At 47.1% G+C, this 17,807-nt stretch overlaps 1 protein-coding gene across 7 annotated transcripts in view; it reads left to right on the top strand.

Annotated features, from left to right (window-relative positions):
• NHSL1 (NHS like 1) overlaps positions 1–17,807 on the top strand; it is an 844,536-nt gene that overhangs the window by 501,614 nt on the left and 325,115 nt on the right. Inside the window, exon 1 of one of the 7 annotated variants that reach the window (XM_069608092.1) lies at positions 1,477–1,669. The exons of the other annotated variants lie outside the window; for them this stretch is intronic. Within the exon in view, the coding sequence (XP_069464193.1) occupies positions 1,654–1,669 (16 nt within the window). The 5' untranslated portion in view covers positions 1,477–1,653. Of the gene's footprint in view, positions 1–1,476; positions 1,670–17,807 lie in introns of those variants that run through there. 7 annotated transcript variants of the gene reach the window in all.

Below are 17,807 nucleotides of genomic sequence, written 5' to 3'. Positions count from 1 at the left end.
CTAAGTAAATTACAACTAATGCAGAACAAAGCACTGCGGGTAGACCTAGGAATAAAAAAATCGGACCATATCTCCAATATTAGGAGGGAGACCCACTGGCTACCCATTAAGGCCAGAATCATCTTTAAAACATTGTGAGTCACCCGCAAATCCTTCGCAAAAAAAGCCCCCAGCTACATGAACAACGCCATTAAGAAAAAACATCCAGCAGAACACTCAGATTTAACAATAACTCACTCCTCGCGGTTCCTCGCTACAAAAGTATTAGAGCAGGAGGCAATATCTTTAAAGTTTTGGCCCCCAAACACTGGAACTCCCTCCTACTAAACATCAAAAATGAGGAATCCTTCCCTGGATTCAAAACGTCTTTAAAAACCTGGTGATTTAACCAATTTGAGCAAACGCCTACAAAAACCAACCTTAGTCGGCCTCCTTGGGTCTAGTCAGTCCCCCTAGGTCTAGAAAGACGCACAACTATTGAGGCCTGAGCCGAATCTTGTAAATACTTATGTTTCCTGTATTGTTTTATCCTATGTATGTTAAAAGTCTATGCTATGTCTATTTTGTAACCCTGTCTATTTACAAGTATGTAAGGCAATATTTCCAAATCAATACTAAAGATGTCTGTAACTACGCCGTGACACCACAGGGTTTGGGCGTGTAGCAATGCAATAAATATAGATGTGCGGGTTAATGCGCACACTGCAGAGAACTCCCTATGACCCTCAACATCTAAGGTCCAAATCTTAGGAAGCCCGACATAGCCTTTCCTCCTTTGTAGTTTGATCAAAATGAGCAGCAAGTATGTTGGGTGTTAGTAATTTCGGCACAAACATTGTAAAGCATTGTGTAGCACTCGGGCTATATGTTTGATCGTTGTGTGCAGTTATTCTCGTGTGGGTGCTTCCGGCAAGCCAGCGTAGGGTATACATGTAGCGCCTGGAGTTATCTGCCTTTGCAGCCTGGAAATTAGCTATGTTTGATGTCCTATACTCGGCTATTAACACAGAGCTCTCAAACTGGAGCTCTTTAGCTCCGCGGGGTGCGGGAAACTTAAAATGGGGTGGGTAGGTAGCTGGAGCACAGAGGTTACGGTACTTTGTTGTCCCTCACCATGGTTACAAGAGCATGGCTGGATTAATAAGAGTACTGGGCGCGGCTAGCAGAACGGCTTCTAGGCGCTTCATGGATGGAGCGCGTATATTGAGAGTTAGCTATCTGAAGCCCTAGTTACTTCCCCCGGGTACAGTCAGGGGTCCCCGGCGTGTGTCCTGAAAAGCGCGTGGCTAGTTTATCATAACAAACAGTTATGTTGGATTAGGGGCGATGGCCGCCTGATGAGTTTAAGCCGCCCCCATAGCCGCAGCAAACTGCTGACAAATCAAATGAAACAATGGAGCCTGGCGTGTGCCGGGGCTGCCCGGGGAAGCACGGGGCTTTGTTCAATGTTTTTGGGGGGGAGGGGAGGCGAGAGCTGGTCCAGGGGAGTGTAGCAGCGAGCGGCGGGCAGCGCTGCTGGAGCGGGGCATGGGCTAGCCGCTTCCTGCCAAGTGCTGGCCCAGTGCCACCCTCCCCCGATCGCGGGGAACAGCTGTAGCCTGCACAGTGAAGGGGCGGCCCCTCCAGCACTCTCGCGTTCGCCGCCGTGGCGGGATGTTCTGTCTGAGAGGTAAGTCCCCCCATTTTTCACTTTTTGCCGTTCAGCATCCCCTCTGTGCCCGGGGTGACCTCGCCAGCTCCTTCCGAGGTGCGCGCGATGTGTTGGCGTGACACCGCTATGCGGGGATGGCGAACAGCACAGCAGCCCGGCTAAGGGAATCTTTTCAAGGCGCTTTGGGCGTCCAGATGTTTAGGAAGGAGTGTTTTTTGAGGTGAGCGCAGGGGTTTTGAGGCGTTGCTGATGTGTACACGGCATCCCTGAGCTGGGCAGTGCCTGCTTTTGTGTTTTCTGCTTCGTGCCCAGTTACCGGAGGTAGAAGGCGGCCAGGCACCCGCTGTTTGATTCCTGGGTACGAGAAACGACTGGGAGCTTATTCCAGCCCCCGCATTGCCGCGGATTTGTGGAGGAATAAACGGTTTATTATTGCTGTTTAGGTCTGCAGGGTGGGTGCAAACAGATGTTTTGGTCGGTGCTATGGACCGGTATAGGACCGAACTGAGTACCCAGGAGGACCCCCACTCAAATGCGATGTAGTGGAGAGGTATGAGTTACTTTATCGTTTTGGGCATGCCCCCCAAATGACCGGTGCATGGCTAGAAGAGACGAACATGGCACGCTGGTAAAGTCCGGGTCACTGTCGCGTAACAGACGAGCGGGGCTAAAAAGGGGCAGGACTCTTCTAAAAGAGCTGACGCCCTGAAGACAAGATGCGGCTCTCAAGCAACGCCGGGACACCCTTACACAGCCCCGTGCTCGACGCAAAGTGGCAGGCATCTGAACAAAAGGGTGGGGCTCAGTGAACCGGCCTGCTCGCCTCAATGGCCAGGGCTTTCTGAACGAGCATTGGCAAAGCCAGTCATTGTCATATGCCACCTATTGGCAACACACCCAGGCACTGCCCTCCTTTGCGTCACGGGACCGGTGGTTTATCCTATAGCAGCGCTTGCCACAAAAAGCCCAAGTAGCCCATCGTTGGCAGCTTTTTTCATCGCAGAGCCAGGTGTTAATACCCTCCGCAGGGAGTGCCATCAGAGGGCCGGCTGCCCAACTCACTGGCCAGCTATTGTGAAGCTGGGGTAACATCATCGACTTAGCGCAAGTAAGGCTGGATGCATTCCACAGCATCACGTGCTCTTTGCATGCAGGCGTGAAATGTTCGAAATGCACTGCTTAGTGCACTTACTCTCACCCCGCTGCTATGCACACGACGACTGTTGCAGTTTGGTGGCTGTGTCTCCAGTTGGGGCCTAATTAAAAACGGCAGGACTTGCTTGAGAAGGCACAAAGTATGTCTCCGCTCAGAACGGTAGGCTTTCCTTTGGAAGGGCAGAGCACCCAGACTGTGCCTGTTGGTGTGTCTTGTGCCAGCAGCGAGGGAGTGAGCTCCGTGCTAGCATTACTGACTGTTCTACTGCATAACCTGTGTAGCCAAAATGTTAGTGACTGTCCCCCCCATGCTTTCCTCAGAAACCACCAAACAACATTGTGTAAGGGTTGGCAATAAAATGCCGTGGTTTTTATTACACATTACGTAATAATAATAAACACTCCTAATAATACATAACGTAGACTTTTGGGCACAGGGTCCAGGGTTGTGCCCCCTGGCCGTGCCGTCTTCCTCTTCCCACGACGACATGGGCCCTGTTCGTTGCCCTGTATATCTTCTCTTCTTTCTCTTCCCTTTTTTCTTGCGAAAGAAAAAAAGTATTCTACGTACACAGACTAGTTGTTTGGTGCTCCGTGCGGAGTCCCAAACAGGATTGTACTCTTCTGCTGCTTGTGCAACTCCTTATATTGTGGCTGACTAGCCTTAGGCTACGTCTGCTTGTGTGGGGGCTCTGACAAGCCCCCGGCCGGCTGATGCCGACAGCACTTTGCACTTTGGGGTGCTCTTTTGTACCCTACCTGGGGGTTTCCTGCCTCCTGCTTTGGGTGCTTGTCACCGTCTCTTGTTCTGTATTGGGCCATTGTTTCTCCCATCCTCCCTGGCACCGTGTGTCTGTGGGAAGGGCTGGGGAGAGGTGTTGCCCTTCCCCTGAGTTACAGGTCTGCTCCTCTCCTCATTTGTTCTTTTTTGCCCCACAGGTTACTGGTCCCCGTTTTCTTAGCTGCAGGGTTCCCCCTTCGCAGCGCTGTCTATACCAGCTTCCAGCTCCCCTTCATGAATGCCATTTAAGGGTTAGTGATCCTGTACAGAAGTGAAATGACTACATGTCAGACCTCCGGCAAGCATGTTTTCAGGTCTGCTTATTTTACACAAATATTGATTTTTTTTTCTTCTAGAATTTCAATTCTTTCCCACAAACACAATAACAATAGACCAGTCTGCGTCAAACAACGAATACTCAAAGGTAAACCTATTGCACAGCTTCTTTTGCAGGGTATGTTAAACTCTTTGAAACCTAGCACGAAAACCCAAATAAGATTTTTTAAAGTTCACATCAACTAGGATTCTGGTAGTTTTAGTCTTCGATTTATGATGGAAAAATAAACGCACTATCGTGCTCCTTCACAGAGCATGTTTATGTAAGGATGTTTTAAAACGATTCCATGTTAGTTAATCATGTGCTTTGTGTATATTCCTTCATTTGGGTAATAGTTTTTACAGCACATTAAGGGTTGCTTGGGAAACTGCTATGCAAGCCACCACTTACAAGTGGCTCAGGTGGCAGTTTCTGGGCCAGTGTTGCTCTTTCAGAGGCTTTCTGCTCAGCATGCATAGGTAAGCAGGAAGTCTCAAATTGAGCCTAGTGTACTTTCAAAAACACAAAACTGGATATTATTTGCATTCTTGAAAGTCAACCATTGAAAAATAGACAAGTGTGCCTTGCTGTATGGAAAGACCTGGGAAAGAATGTGCCCAAGTGCCGGAATTACAAACTGGACACAAATCACACTATTATCTTGGGCAACTCACGCATAATCTCGCGGTGCTTAACCTGTCAACATTGCCCGTTCCAAAATGGTCAGCCCCTAAGTGTAATTTAGTTTTCAGGGTATGCACATCAAAAAGCCTCCTTGATTGCTTATGTGGCTTTAGTGTGGCATGCTATGTAAGTGCCAGCATGTGGAAGACGCTTAGTAGCTATGTCTGTTTAATTGAAATGCTTATTCAACTCAAAGAATCCCACCAGCCAGGTCCTTTGCAATGGTAGCATGCTACCCCCACTTGCAGATGCATTTGAATGAAACAGCCTATCACCTCGGTACACTTGGGGGGTCAGAAAAACCTGACAAAGCGACATCGAAGATTAACTCTGTCCAAGTTTAAGGTATACAAAAAAGCACCACGTCTGTGGACACATGCCGCAGGCGCGGTGCCCCATCCATGCACTCTAGGCTACGTCAAATTTGGTCGAGCTGCTCACATAGCCTTTCGCACTGAAACCCCTGACGTGCCTCAACACCTCTGCCATTATTATACAGCAACAACCTATGACAAATTCGGTCTAGCTGGGCACACACCGAGGCTCGTGCACTAGCACTCTGTCTTGACCACTGACGGCACCTGCCCACGTACCTGACCCTGTGGGTTGCTTACTGGGGCATAGCCAGTCCCCCTAAATCCTAATCCTGGCAGAATGCACACACGCATTTTAAAGTTTACTCTTAGAACGTTTCCCATACCTGGACTTTGGCCCTGAGGTCGTGCCAACCCCAAAGCACATTGAGGCCATAGAAATGGCAAAATGGCGCTATATAAATGACCGGATCTGCGCGATCGGACTGTGGCTGGTTTTGCCGCGATGGAAAGGTTTGCATGGGAAATGTACGCACCACAAAAGGTTCGTACATTTTCCATGCGAAATACATGTCCCCCGCAACCCCCGCTCACTATACTGTAAAGTGTAGTGAGCGGGGTGTTTTGGGGGACACACCCAAAGCCTTTGTTTTTTATTTTTTTTACCTACCTTAAATGCATACCACCAAAAGTTCGAAATTTTGGTGTTCAAACCTTTGGTGGTATGCATTTTCGGACTTTTGATGCTTGCGGACCTTTTTACTCGGTAAAAACGTACACTACCTAAATGACCACTGCAATACAATATAGACAATCCACATATTGCATACTGCAACGTAATTTGTTCATTGACTCACTCAAGGCTATTTGAAAACAATTACCCTTTTCTAATCGCAGTCTATGCTCGAGTACGTGTCCCTTCCTTGTTACTTGGGATGCATATTGTCTATCAATGCTGTGCTATGTGTACCTTTCTCGTTGCTTTCAATCGCTCTCCTGTAACCATACATTAGCACGTGTACATTCTGTCACAGCAGCTGCTAAGCTTTGTCTTGGATCTGTATATCAATTTAGGCATAGCGTGTTCATACAGATCCAAGATGCTGGGCAGGAATTGGGGCTATATAATGGGGGAAACCACTGTCCATACAGGGAGGATCTGTGTGCCCCGCAAACCACGCCCTGTGAGCAGGGATTTAAGTGGGTTAAGAAATCGAGGGGGGGTGGCCCTCATTTGTGGGCGTGGTTTATGTGCTGTGCGTGGCCTAAAAAGTACACAAACCCTAGTGAGGTACACAAACAAATATATAAATGCATGTAAGCATTTATATATTTGTATGCATACCTTATTATGGTTTGTACTATGCCAGCCATCTTTTATAAAAATCTGTTTATAAAAGATGAATTGCAAAGTACACAAACCATAGTAAGGTACGCACATAAACATATAAATGCTTACATTTTCATATTTGTTTGCGTGCCTTATTATGTTTTGTGTACTTTAAGATGGCTTGAATAGTACACAAGCCATAGTAAGGTACGCACACAAATAAATAAGATTTATATATTTGTGTGCGTACCTTATGGTTTGCATAAATGGCGTGAATTGAGTACTTTTCAAGTCATCTTTTATAAACATCGAAATATTTTATGTAATCCCTAGGTTCGCCGAGGGTTAATGACGCCTCAGTGAGCTGGGGAAACAAAGGGACAGTAACTTCCTCTGGTGACCCCTCACCAGAGGAATTTACAGTGACTGACAGAAGTGCCAGCCACCTACAGCAACGCTGTGGCCGGCTGCCACTTCAGTCAGCTTGCCTCACTTGAGGGTGGGCACATATCCCGTCGCGGTTGTGGCCGCGGCGGGATAATGCGCCCCGCCAAAATTGTGGTGGCACCGTGGGGCCCCGGCAGGGCCCAGCTCAGCCCCACTTTTTGGAGACTGCCCGGACCTTGCCGCAGCTGGCCCCGGCCCACTTAAAGCACTGCCTGTGAGTCAGAGCAGAGTTCGGAATCCATGACCATTCAACCCTTGCTTGGCATTTCTGCTGAGACTGGGAACTGGGGCCGCTTTTGTGCCAATTATGGCAGTGCTTTGTGGCAACATTTTATGAAAAGGACAAACGCTCCCTGGGCTTGTGGTAGTGTTCCCAGCCACGTTTAAAGTAACACAACGAGACAGCGTATCCCATGATTGTTAAAGCAGCGGGGTAAGAACAGCAAGCCAAAAGGAAGGACCCCAACACATGGCCCTGTCCAAGCAAAACCAATCCCAACACAGCCAGGGTCCCTAGATTGTGAAATTAGGTTTACCATTCTCTAAACCGCTTAAATTGTGTTCTCCTTGTCTAGAACCGCACTGTGCAACTTCCCCACTCGAGACTGCCCACCCCCTCGCCCCCAACCATCAAAAATGTAGTTGTCTGCAAGGCCTCCGATTGGAAGCTGACGTAGAGGGCAGGCTACGGGTTGATGCCGTATCTGACTCTTCTGCTCAGGGTACACTAGCAGGAGTACCCACCTGGTGGGATATGTTGGTAGGCAGGTGAGGTCCAAAAACAAACCCTGCCCAGCGCAGTTCTTGCCCCCATGGGTGAGAGTTGCTTGACGGCCTAGCAGCAGCTGCTGCTTGGCTTCTGCTCCTGCCCGGGTTTTTGCAGCAGCTGTGGGAATGGGGGCGACCGGCTGTCTGCTATCGCGGGAATGTTTCAGATCTCACGTGTGAGATGCGGAGCACGTGCTTGTCAGAGTGTGGCTTTTTTGTGCTTTTTGTGTTGTCCTTTGTGCCTCAGGCGCGCGAGCGGGCGCGCGTGCACCGCTCTGTTGTCTTGCGTGTGCTGGACACGCAGGGCCATGCTTCGAATTCCTCTCTTGGCACAGGCTCGGTGTTCAAAATGAAAAGCAGATTTCGCGCAAGTGTTTTTTGGAAGCACTGCATTCCTCATCGAAGTGACTACGGGCCAAAACCAATGTGTCCTGAAGTTTTTCTCCTCGAGCCCAACCCTGCAGTGATGGCTGGAGAGGGAGCAGGCGAGGCTTCTCGGCCGGCCTTGAAGAGCACATCTCACCGGACCCCGGATTCCTGGCATATTCTGCACCGCAGGGGAAGTAGCCGAGAATAGACGGAGAAATCCAGCCCATTCAGAGGTATTCAAAGCAGAGACTTACAGGCAGAAGAACATGCACGTTTTCTCAGTGAAGGCACGTGGTCTCCACAATGGCGCCACTTTTGGTGAGGTACACTGAGGCGCTTTGTGAATTGCAGAGGTTGGTTTTTATATGGGTGCTTCTTAATTGCTAATGTGCTTGGGTTCCTGGTAAATTCTCCACTTGAACGCTTTCTTCTGAGAAAGACTCTTAAAAGCATATCAGAGTGACCACGCCCTATCACTGTACCACTGTCACGAGAAGTTGACTGGTGAATGACGCTATCTTAATCAGGGCTTTAAGTGGGATAGAGCGCTGGCAATCTCAGATAAATGTTTCCGGGACGGGTTGGTGCCGGGTCTCCCTAAAATCCCCTGGCAATCCAAGACGATGAGGCCGCTAGAGGCCATGGCCCTTTTTTCTAAAACCTGAAGCTCTCGCTTATACGCAAGAGCTTCAGGTTATAGGAGAAAAGGTTTCGGCTTCTAGTGACCTCGCCTTTTCATCCTTCATGGTGGCACAGGCCCCCACCAGGCATCACTGTGTCTCTTAGTTAAAGGGTTGCCTGGCGGGAGGTCAGCACCAGCATTAAGGAAGAAAAGATGGGGTGCTGACCCCCCACCAGGGATCCCTTTAGTTAAAAGCTGCAGGGATCATCACCCTCTCACCACAGGCGAGAGGGTGATGATCGCTGAAAAGGGATGCATGTCTGGTGTCAGTGGCAATTATTTGTAGCTAGTTGGGGCAACAGCCCTTTACATAACCCCCCTCAACCCCCCCCACTCGATTTTGCATACTACTTAAAGCACTGATCCTCATCATTGGCTTATATTGCCCTTGTCTTGTGTAAATTGGCACACCAAATTTAAGGGGGAAATGTAAAGCCCTCAATAGTTTACCCAAGTACCTCAAGAAGTGCCCACACGCTGTGTATAGAGAGAGATTAAGCATGAGGATGCATGTACTCCCCACAATGGAGATATTTGGCGCAGGAGCTAAACTGAATAAGGACCTGTGTGCTTGTAGATATTGTGGTTCTATCCGGCAGTTTGAAACTTTGCAACGTTTGGTGATGGATTGCCCAGGGTTGACAGAAGTAAGATCACGTTTATTGAGGGCATGTTTAAGTCATTACAAAGTTAGATCTAGCGAAGAATGGTGGTTGGTGCTTTGCAGTGGGCACTCAACAAACCTAACATTTGCAGTCATAACAGTTGCTAAACAGTTGCACTTGTGATCTTAAAAAGGGTATCATGTATGCGGTGCATTCCGGTTATGCAGGGTTTTTAGAGTGTTTCAGCAGATATACTTGTACATTTTATATCATTGGAAAATTGCAATGAGTTTCATGGCATTTTAATATTTTTCTTTTTTTTCCCTCGCCTTCATTTTTTTTTCTTTTATTTTTCCTTGTCTTTTTAATTGGATTTTTAAACAATGTATTTTAAACTTTAAGAACTATTGCAAATCAATTATGTATTGTTTGGATCTAGGCGAAAGATTTGATCATTCGATCCAAATAAATAAATAAAAAGAGTTATTAGGTCAGCTAAGCCTGGTCCAGAAAGCGGGGGCTCCATAGTATAAAGTAGTCAAGGGGAACGCTGCGGATGCTGGCCAGGTCCATTTGTGAGTTTGGTCGCATGCAGCCTTGTACAGCCCTTGCCTTCTTTCTAGTGCTTTACTCTTCTAGAGGCGCTGTTCTCGCACTCTGGTAAACATGCATTTACATAAATATATATATATATGTATACATATTCCAGTCATTGTTATTCCAGAAAAGCCACAGCGGGGGAATCCTGCCAGTTCTGCACAGATGTTGAGCAACCTTGACCGCTTTCCTGTCGACATTTCACCAGGAGCTAACATTTCACTTGGAAACCTAAAGCACGAAACAAATAAATACTATCCTTTTTGTGCCAGGGAGGATACTTGGGGTTTATTTAGTAAAACGAGCCGGAGCAGCTGCTGGAAGTTGTAAATACAGGGAGCCTTTAATGCAGAACAGCATAAAAGCCACATTTCTTTTATTATAGCTATAAATACCCAAGCAGGGCCGGGCGGAGTGATTTCAGGGCCTTGTTTATGTACAATGCTGCACATCTTGACTGTAATCAGAGCCTAGGCTTTCCCTGTTTTAGGGGCACCCACGCAGGCTGGCTCTGCCTGCTTGCAAAGTCGAACACCCCACGATCCCTAGTTTGGTGGAGCTAAGCCTGTTCTATTGTTTCTTAAATTCATCTAAAAATAACTGCCTTTGCTCTACCTTCAAATTAGTAGCCCAGTTCAAGGGCCACTTGAACTAATGAGACAGACGCCTCTTGAGCTGCAAGTGACAGCCCCGCTGTCCTTCCGCTTGGCACCAGGCTCTCATTCCTTCCAGTAGGCGCAATGGACTGACCATAACCTCAGTTCATAGTTCTATGGGTGCCTCTCACCAGCCCCCATCCATCAATCCCAGCTCCTCCTACTAGAGGATACAAGTAGGAAACTACATTCCTACAAAAAAGATATAGAGCAGCGAAAGATCAGAACATTTAGGCGCGATACCCTGGACTATTCAAGAGAGAGTCTGTTCCTGGCAGGAAAATTATCAACAAAATAGACGAGAGCAAACAGACTAGAAAATACGACCAACGGCAATAATGGCCAACGGACAAGTGACACCTCTAGTAGTGGGGGTGAGCTGATACCCATAACATTACTAAGAATACCAGATACTACCATTCCTAGCAACTCGACTTTAACCCTCCAGGTAATGAGAGCTGAGCTGGATACAACACAAGCCGCCACCACATCAACAAACAATCGTCCTTTTTTAGACGTAGGAAGCCCAGACGAGGACACAAGAAAGAGACGAATCAACAGGAAAGAAAACTGCAATTTATTATTAATATCTAGAATCAAGCTCAGACAAATCAACACCTAGACGTACTCAGTTCAGGGTTATCTTTTGTCCCTACTAATAATTCGACACTATTTGAGGAACGTCCTAATCTAATGAGAAAGATGCGACTTAAAGTATTTTTTGATTCACAACCACCGATGGCTGAAAGGTCCATGACCTTTGACTACTTGGAAATGAAACCAGAGTACTTTCAATTCCTCAGTTAATAATCCGGCTTCAGAATTATTTGAGACAAAAATGATCAAAGATTTAAAATCGATAAAATTCTTCAGCCAAAATACAAATAACATCAGGGAACACCAAATAAAAATATTGATACAATTGGCTGAAGACACAAGCATTACGATAAAACAAGTGAATAAAGGTGGTGCCTTCATAATTATGCACACCTCCTTCTACACCTCAAGCCACTTATAGTTACTGAAGGATGAAAATACCTACGTGTCTCGACCAAGATCCCACAAATGATAGGTACAATTATTACCTCCACCCTAGAGAAGGATCACACAGAAGAATGGATTTCTGACAGAACCAGATAATATCTTGATAATACATTTCCCATTCTCCCAGTTTTCTATGGCCTACCTAAGGTGCACAAAAAAACGTGTCTAATACTCCCCTACGACCCATTGTAGCTGCGACACAGCATCTTTGACAGATTGGCAAAATACATTGACAAACCACTCCGACCTATTGTCCAAAAAAAATCCACATATTTAAGACACCACACATTTCCTCAATACTTTGGAAAACCTGCCTGACCTGCCACAAGACGTGATCCTATTCACAGTAGACGTACAGTCTCTACACATCCATCCGGCACGCCGATGGACTAGAGGCACTAGAATGGACTCTACTCCAAGAAGACCATTTACAAGCAGACAAAACCTTCACCATAGAACTGACAAAGATTATACTATATAATAATTATTTCCGGTTCTGAAAAGATGAATACCTACTAATCTCTGGCACTTCAATGGGCTCAGCTATGGCCCCAGTCTATGCTGATTTGTTATGCGTGTATTAGAACGCAAACAAGTACTGGAACACACACTGTGGAAGTGTGAGGCAGGCCAAAATAGTGGTGGGAGACCCTTAGTCAGGGCCACAGTTTTGGACCAGGGAGTCAACAGACCCAGTGGGAGTGCGTTGTGTATGCAGACAGACTGCCCCCGCCCCCACAGCCCCTGGCAATAACAGGCACGCTACACTGAAACGTGGGAACACAATGAAGGCACCAAAGTCTTTGTAGAAACAGATTTATTACAGGAAGAGGAGTAAACACATTCCCAGTAGGATACATTGGACACATTGGATTAGTTAGGCACACCCACTGGCATGGAAACCAGGGCCTGGTGAGAACCCTTGGATGAAAGGGGGGTTGTAAAGACTGGAGGGGGGTCTGTACTTATGCTCTCTATATGGTAGAGGAGAGGCACAGAAGACCTGAACCAAGATTCTCTATTACGATAGCAATGGACAAGCAATCAAGGACTAGCTTCTCAGGAGGTGATGCAGGCTGGTTCTTAAGTACAGTGTAGTCCTCAAGCCCCCACAAAGGAATGTCCACACACCGTATTAGTTAAAACAGTCTTTATATGATTAAGGTTCAAGGTTATATACACAATCAAAATAACTCACTTTGTGCTCAGTTAATCTACAATGGCAAATATAAACAGTTCTAAGTGGTACCACAATTATTATCAGATCTCATTAAAGTGCATCAACTGTACTCTGGTCAAATGTCACACAAATCAATTAATAAAGGTAACCAACAATAGACATAGAAGGGAAAGCAGTTGGTTAGAACAATTGGCAGAATACTGGCCCCTACCACTAGACACAGTTCTGTGTGGAGATTCCCCCCCCCCACCTGGGCAACCTGTAAAATAAAGATATACTACAAGCCTAGTCCATATATTGTTCAATGTGTCTTATTTACTTCTACAAGGTTTCTACCACACAATGTACCTGGAATAGCAGAGTTTGACGACGAGTCGTCGACAGACCCTTCTAGAGCGGCTCCCTTTAACGCAGGAGCCACGGATCATCGAGATCCCTCGAAGAAAGTGAACTCGGCGTTGAGGTGGCAGCTTCGGTCCCAGCGAAGACGTCCTGCAAGGAAGAGGTATGCGGGGTACCTCGATGTTGATAGTTCAGGACCGCAAAGAGTTTGTGAAGAACTGTGGCCCAGCCCAGCAAGGGCGTCGAGTCGTCCGGCGTCTCTACGGTCGTTGGATGGTGGGAAACCCATCGGCGGATGCTCCTTGGCGGGTCGACGGCCTGGCCTTCTCCAGTGGGATAAGGGGGGCCGCAGTGCAGACCAGCGCGTCCGTGAATCAAAATTCTTAGGCAAAGGAGCGTTGCGGCTCCGGTCGTCAATGGCACAGCGTCAAGCGGTCCCCCGCTTCTGGGCAACATGGCTTTGACGGGCCTCCAACGGCTATAGCAAACCTGCGTCTCCGGTCGGCAGCCCATCGAGGGTCTGACTTCCAAGGAGCTTCGGCGAAGGTTAGCGGTGCTTGATGGTCCCTCGGAGCATGGGAAGAGGGCGCCTAGCCAGGTCCTCTCTTGGATCAGTCTCGGCGGCTTTCGGATTTCGGTGAAGGGAGACCGCACTCAACCTCCTTCTTCAGGCTCCGCTCCGAGATTCAGCTTCAGTTTCAATGTCGGTTTCAACTCCAGCTTCTAAACAATTTCTAGCAGTGAGAGGCCCAGATATATTAGTTGATCTCCCATTAATTCTGCTGGGTCACACTCAGGCAACCAATCACTCAGAAGGGCAGTTAGTCAGCCAATCAGGCATAGAGTGCATTCAGGCCATTCTCCTCCCTCTCAGACACTCACAACAAGGAATGTGTATTGGGACAAGTACCCAGCCATTCAACACTACACACTGCATTCATACCAGTTTCGGGCAGGGCTGTCTCAGTCATTGTATTGCATACTAGAAACCAGACATACACAACAAGAAGTGCGTATTGGTCACACACTTCATTCAACCAGGTCCCACCCACAGGGTGTACCCTCAACATACAGTCACTGGGAAGGCTCCAGCCATTCTGGCCTGGACTTCACAACACCATGTATGGGACTTCCACCCAACAGCCAGTTAGGGGGAAAGGACAGAGTCAGGGCTTCCCGGGACTTTGGGAAAACAAGGTAATGGGCAATAGAAAGCAATAGGCCACAGGAGCCATCTTGTTTCCTATCAGGAATCGACTGATTTCAATGCCACGGCCTGGGTATCCCAAAATGGAGGATACTCGGAGCACCTGTCAAATTCAGCATGGTCCTGCCACTAGCCCTTACCCTGCTCTGTGGGCCACACACAGGTGCCCAAAAACATACACTAGGGGCACAGGGTTGTACCCCCACCCATGGGTGCCATAAGGGTATCCCATGTGTCTGTACACCAAACCAAAAACAGGAAGAGCTGCACTGCCAGGAGTCCCACATGGACTCCTGGGCAGAAAACAATACAGAACATAAATGAAAAAGGACTACAGGACAAGGACAGGGAGGCCCTGTCCCTCCAATGCATTTCCAGCATCACAGGGGGCGATACAGGACCCAAAGTGAGAAAGAGACGGTTGGAGGGGGAGTTGTAGGAGGGGGCCGGTAGAGATCGTGAGGGTTAAAAAGCGAGGCCTGACCCTGTCTGTCCTAGTTAGTGAGACAAGATGGAGACGGCGCATAGGAATCCATGGTACATTGGTTCCTATGGGCAATCTTCATTGCTCTGCTCCTCTTCTTCGCCTCAGTGGTTTTGAAAGAAGGCAATGGGGAGGAAGTATGGGAGTTGCAGTTTTTCCTAATGATGGAGGGAAACCTCTGTTAGTGTTTGTCAAGGTGAATGGGGTAGATGTGTGGTTGTAGGTGAATGGGCTTTAGATGATAATGTCTCATAGTGACTGTGGGGATGTCGGATAGGGATATATTTCTTCTTCTACGCCTCCCTTTAATGTTAGTACCTGTTGGAATGGGGGAGGGGGTAGCGTGACAGGATTCATAACCTATAAAGGTGGAGGAAGTGTTGGGTAAGGGTTTATCAGAAAGGGGGGGAATACTGCGTCTCTCCTGAGGGAATTCCTCCAACTGTCCCCAAGGACCCCTTGCCCAGGTGATCCTCCTGCACTGGTCCACCCCCAGGATCTGGCTCCAAAGGCGATTGCCGTGCCCTGACCACTTGAACAAAGAATCACTGGGGTCCATAAGTGAGAAAGTCCTCGGGTTTCTCACAGTATCCAGAGTGCATCACTTTTCCTGCTTTGAACTGTCTGTCCCCTGCATTTCTTTACAGGGTGGGTTGTATTTCGTAGTGTTACTAGAACTATATGTTGCAATATAAATAAAGTATATATTTTGATACCTGGACAGTCCCTTTTATGGTTAATAATTGTATTTACGCTGTGTTGCAACTAACCAACGATCCACGACCTTTCGGAGATGAGTCTGCCATTCTGTCCATGTTACCAAAATTAGACGAGAAGGTTTATAATTTGCTTGTTTTCCAATCTGTTCGGATCCTTTCTGGTGTATTAGGTATGTGGCGCTGATTGATGGTTTAGAAATCGATATTCACCCCTGGACCACTGGTTCCTCCGGAGGTTGATTCGTCAGTCTCTCCACATGTTTTGTGACAGCTCTTAGTCTGCCCCTCACATTCTGTCTCCTCCCTGTTCTCTGTCTCGATCTTATTCAATCCTAGTCTAGCTCTCCCTTGCATGGGGTGTCTGTCTCTCTCACATAATCGGTCGTAGTCTCCCTCCTCGTCTAAGTAAGTCTCTGCCTCCTTGTCTGTTCCCTCCTATTCTGTCTGTCCCCTTTCTACTCTGTTTTTCCCGTCCATCATATAAATGCCATCCATCCTGTCTCTCTCTGCCTCCTATCATGTCTCTCACTCCTTTAACAACTGTAATATGTGCTCTTCTGAAGGATGAGACTTAGTCAGGTGACCCGGGCAGCTATCCATTCTTTTCAGTCTGTCGTGTCCGCTTCCTTTCTCTTGCAACCTTTTTTTTGTTTTTACAAAACCTGCTCTTATCCTATACAGACCCAATTCTGTGTGTCTCCCTCCTGTTCTCTTGCATCCGCCCTTTCCACTCTTTCTGCCTTTTCTCCTCTCACTCCAATTCTTCCTTTCTTACTCCGGTTAGCTGCCATTCCTGCTTCTCCCTCATTTTCTTCCCCAGCCGCCTCCTCATTCTGTGTCATTCTCCCTCCCTCGTAGCCTCTCACCTTCTGTTGTACTTCATCCTGTCCCTGCTTCTTCTGTTCTGGAGGGGCAGAGACCCATGGCATGAAACGGGGGCACAGGGCCTTCCTTCTCATCCATGCCGACAAAGAAAATAAAAACAGAATAATAGTCCTTCTATGCTGTGTTTATTATTTAAACGGCTATTCATTGTTATTCAAGCCATGTGACCCGCCTTGCCCGGGTAGTGCACCTCGCCCCAATAGAGGGGCGCCTCCCACAGTTTGAAGAACACTGGCTAGACGGAGGAGATATGCTATAGGTGCTAGAATACAAAGGATCTTTCGAATATGATGGGAGTAGAATATTGATTTTGTTTAGAATTGAATTGATTTTGTGTAGATCATTGGCTCCTAAGGAAGGATCTAAGATCTGAAATGAGTCGAGTGCCATTGTTTTACCATATAACTGTGGATATATCTTATGAATCGCATGCTTGTTAATTACCTTGGTGCAACACTTCCAAATATATGTCATTCGTTACTGGAAGATTGGGCACATGTTGCAACATGCATACCCGGGAATGGGTTTATCCGAGCCATGCAACAATGTGTTCTCTGCTCTTTTCAAGTGCTTGAGCAAGGCTTTAAGTGGCTCTGGTTTCAGCCCTGTTGGGGTCCATAAATGTCTCTTCAACAGGGCCCTGCTGGGGCTCCCTGACCTCCTTTCCCCGGCAGGTATCACTTTCACCCCTCGTTTAGAATCACATCGGTTTGCTACATTTGGGCTTAGATTGTTTTGTTTTACGGAAGCGGGATTATATAATGTAGGGAATGTATTGTTTTTTATTTCAACAAATTAGATCACATTTTATCCATTTATAATGACTGGAATACTATTAATGCATACATTATCTCTGGTCCTTGACTTCTTATACTATTCTATGGGTTTCTTTTTCTTTACACCAACAGACCAAGGTCTGGAAATGCATCAACTCCGAGACGAGGTTAGGCACCTAAGACCCAAGACGGCTGTGAACAGCATAGTACAAATGCAATTCAACAAAACTGCATACAAATCATGGACTCACTTTGAAAAATACTCATGGACCGGAAATTGCATTGACTTACTTTGATTTTGTTTTTATATTTGAATAATTTTGGTCTATTTTTGGACAGCTGATTAAATGTATTATATTTAACACAACTATTTCAATTGGCGTTATCCATTTCATAACAGATGCGAACACTGGAGCTCGCCTGTGAAGCCACTCCTTTACTTGGATGGGTGCACATCTTTTGAAGGTTCCTTGGCTACCTCTCCTAAATGCTGGTTCATGATTAGCTAGGTCCTATCCCCCTAAATGCTGGTTCATGATTAGCTAGGTCCTATCCTCCTAAATGCTGGTTCATGATTAGCTAGGTCCTATCCTCCTAAATGCTGGTTCATGATTAGCTAGGCCCTATCCTCCTAAATGCTGGTTCATGATTAGCTAGGCCCTATCCTCCTAAATGCTGGTTCATGATTAGCTAGGTCCTATCCTCCTAAATGCTGGTTCATGATTAGCTAGGTCCTATCCTCCTAAATGCTGGTTCATGATTAGCTAGGTCCTATCCTCCTAAATGCTGGTTCATGATTAGCTAGGTCCTATCCT

The sequence above is a fragment of the Ambystoma mexicanum genome, chromosome 4q (genome assembly GCF_040938575.1).
Source record: "Ambystoma mexicanum isolate Mex_15411 chromosome 4q, UKY_AmexF1_1, whole genome shotgun sequence".
Taxonomy (NCBI): domain Eukaryota; kingdom Metazoa; phylum Chordata; class Amphibia; order Caudata; family Ambystomatidae; genus Ambystoma; species Ambystoma mexicanum.
This window is presented reverse-complemented; position numbering and strand designations above follow the sequence as displayed.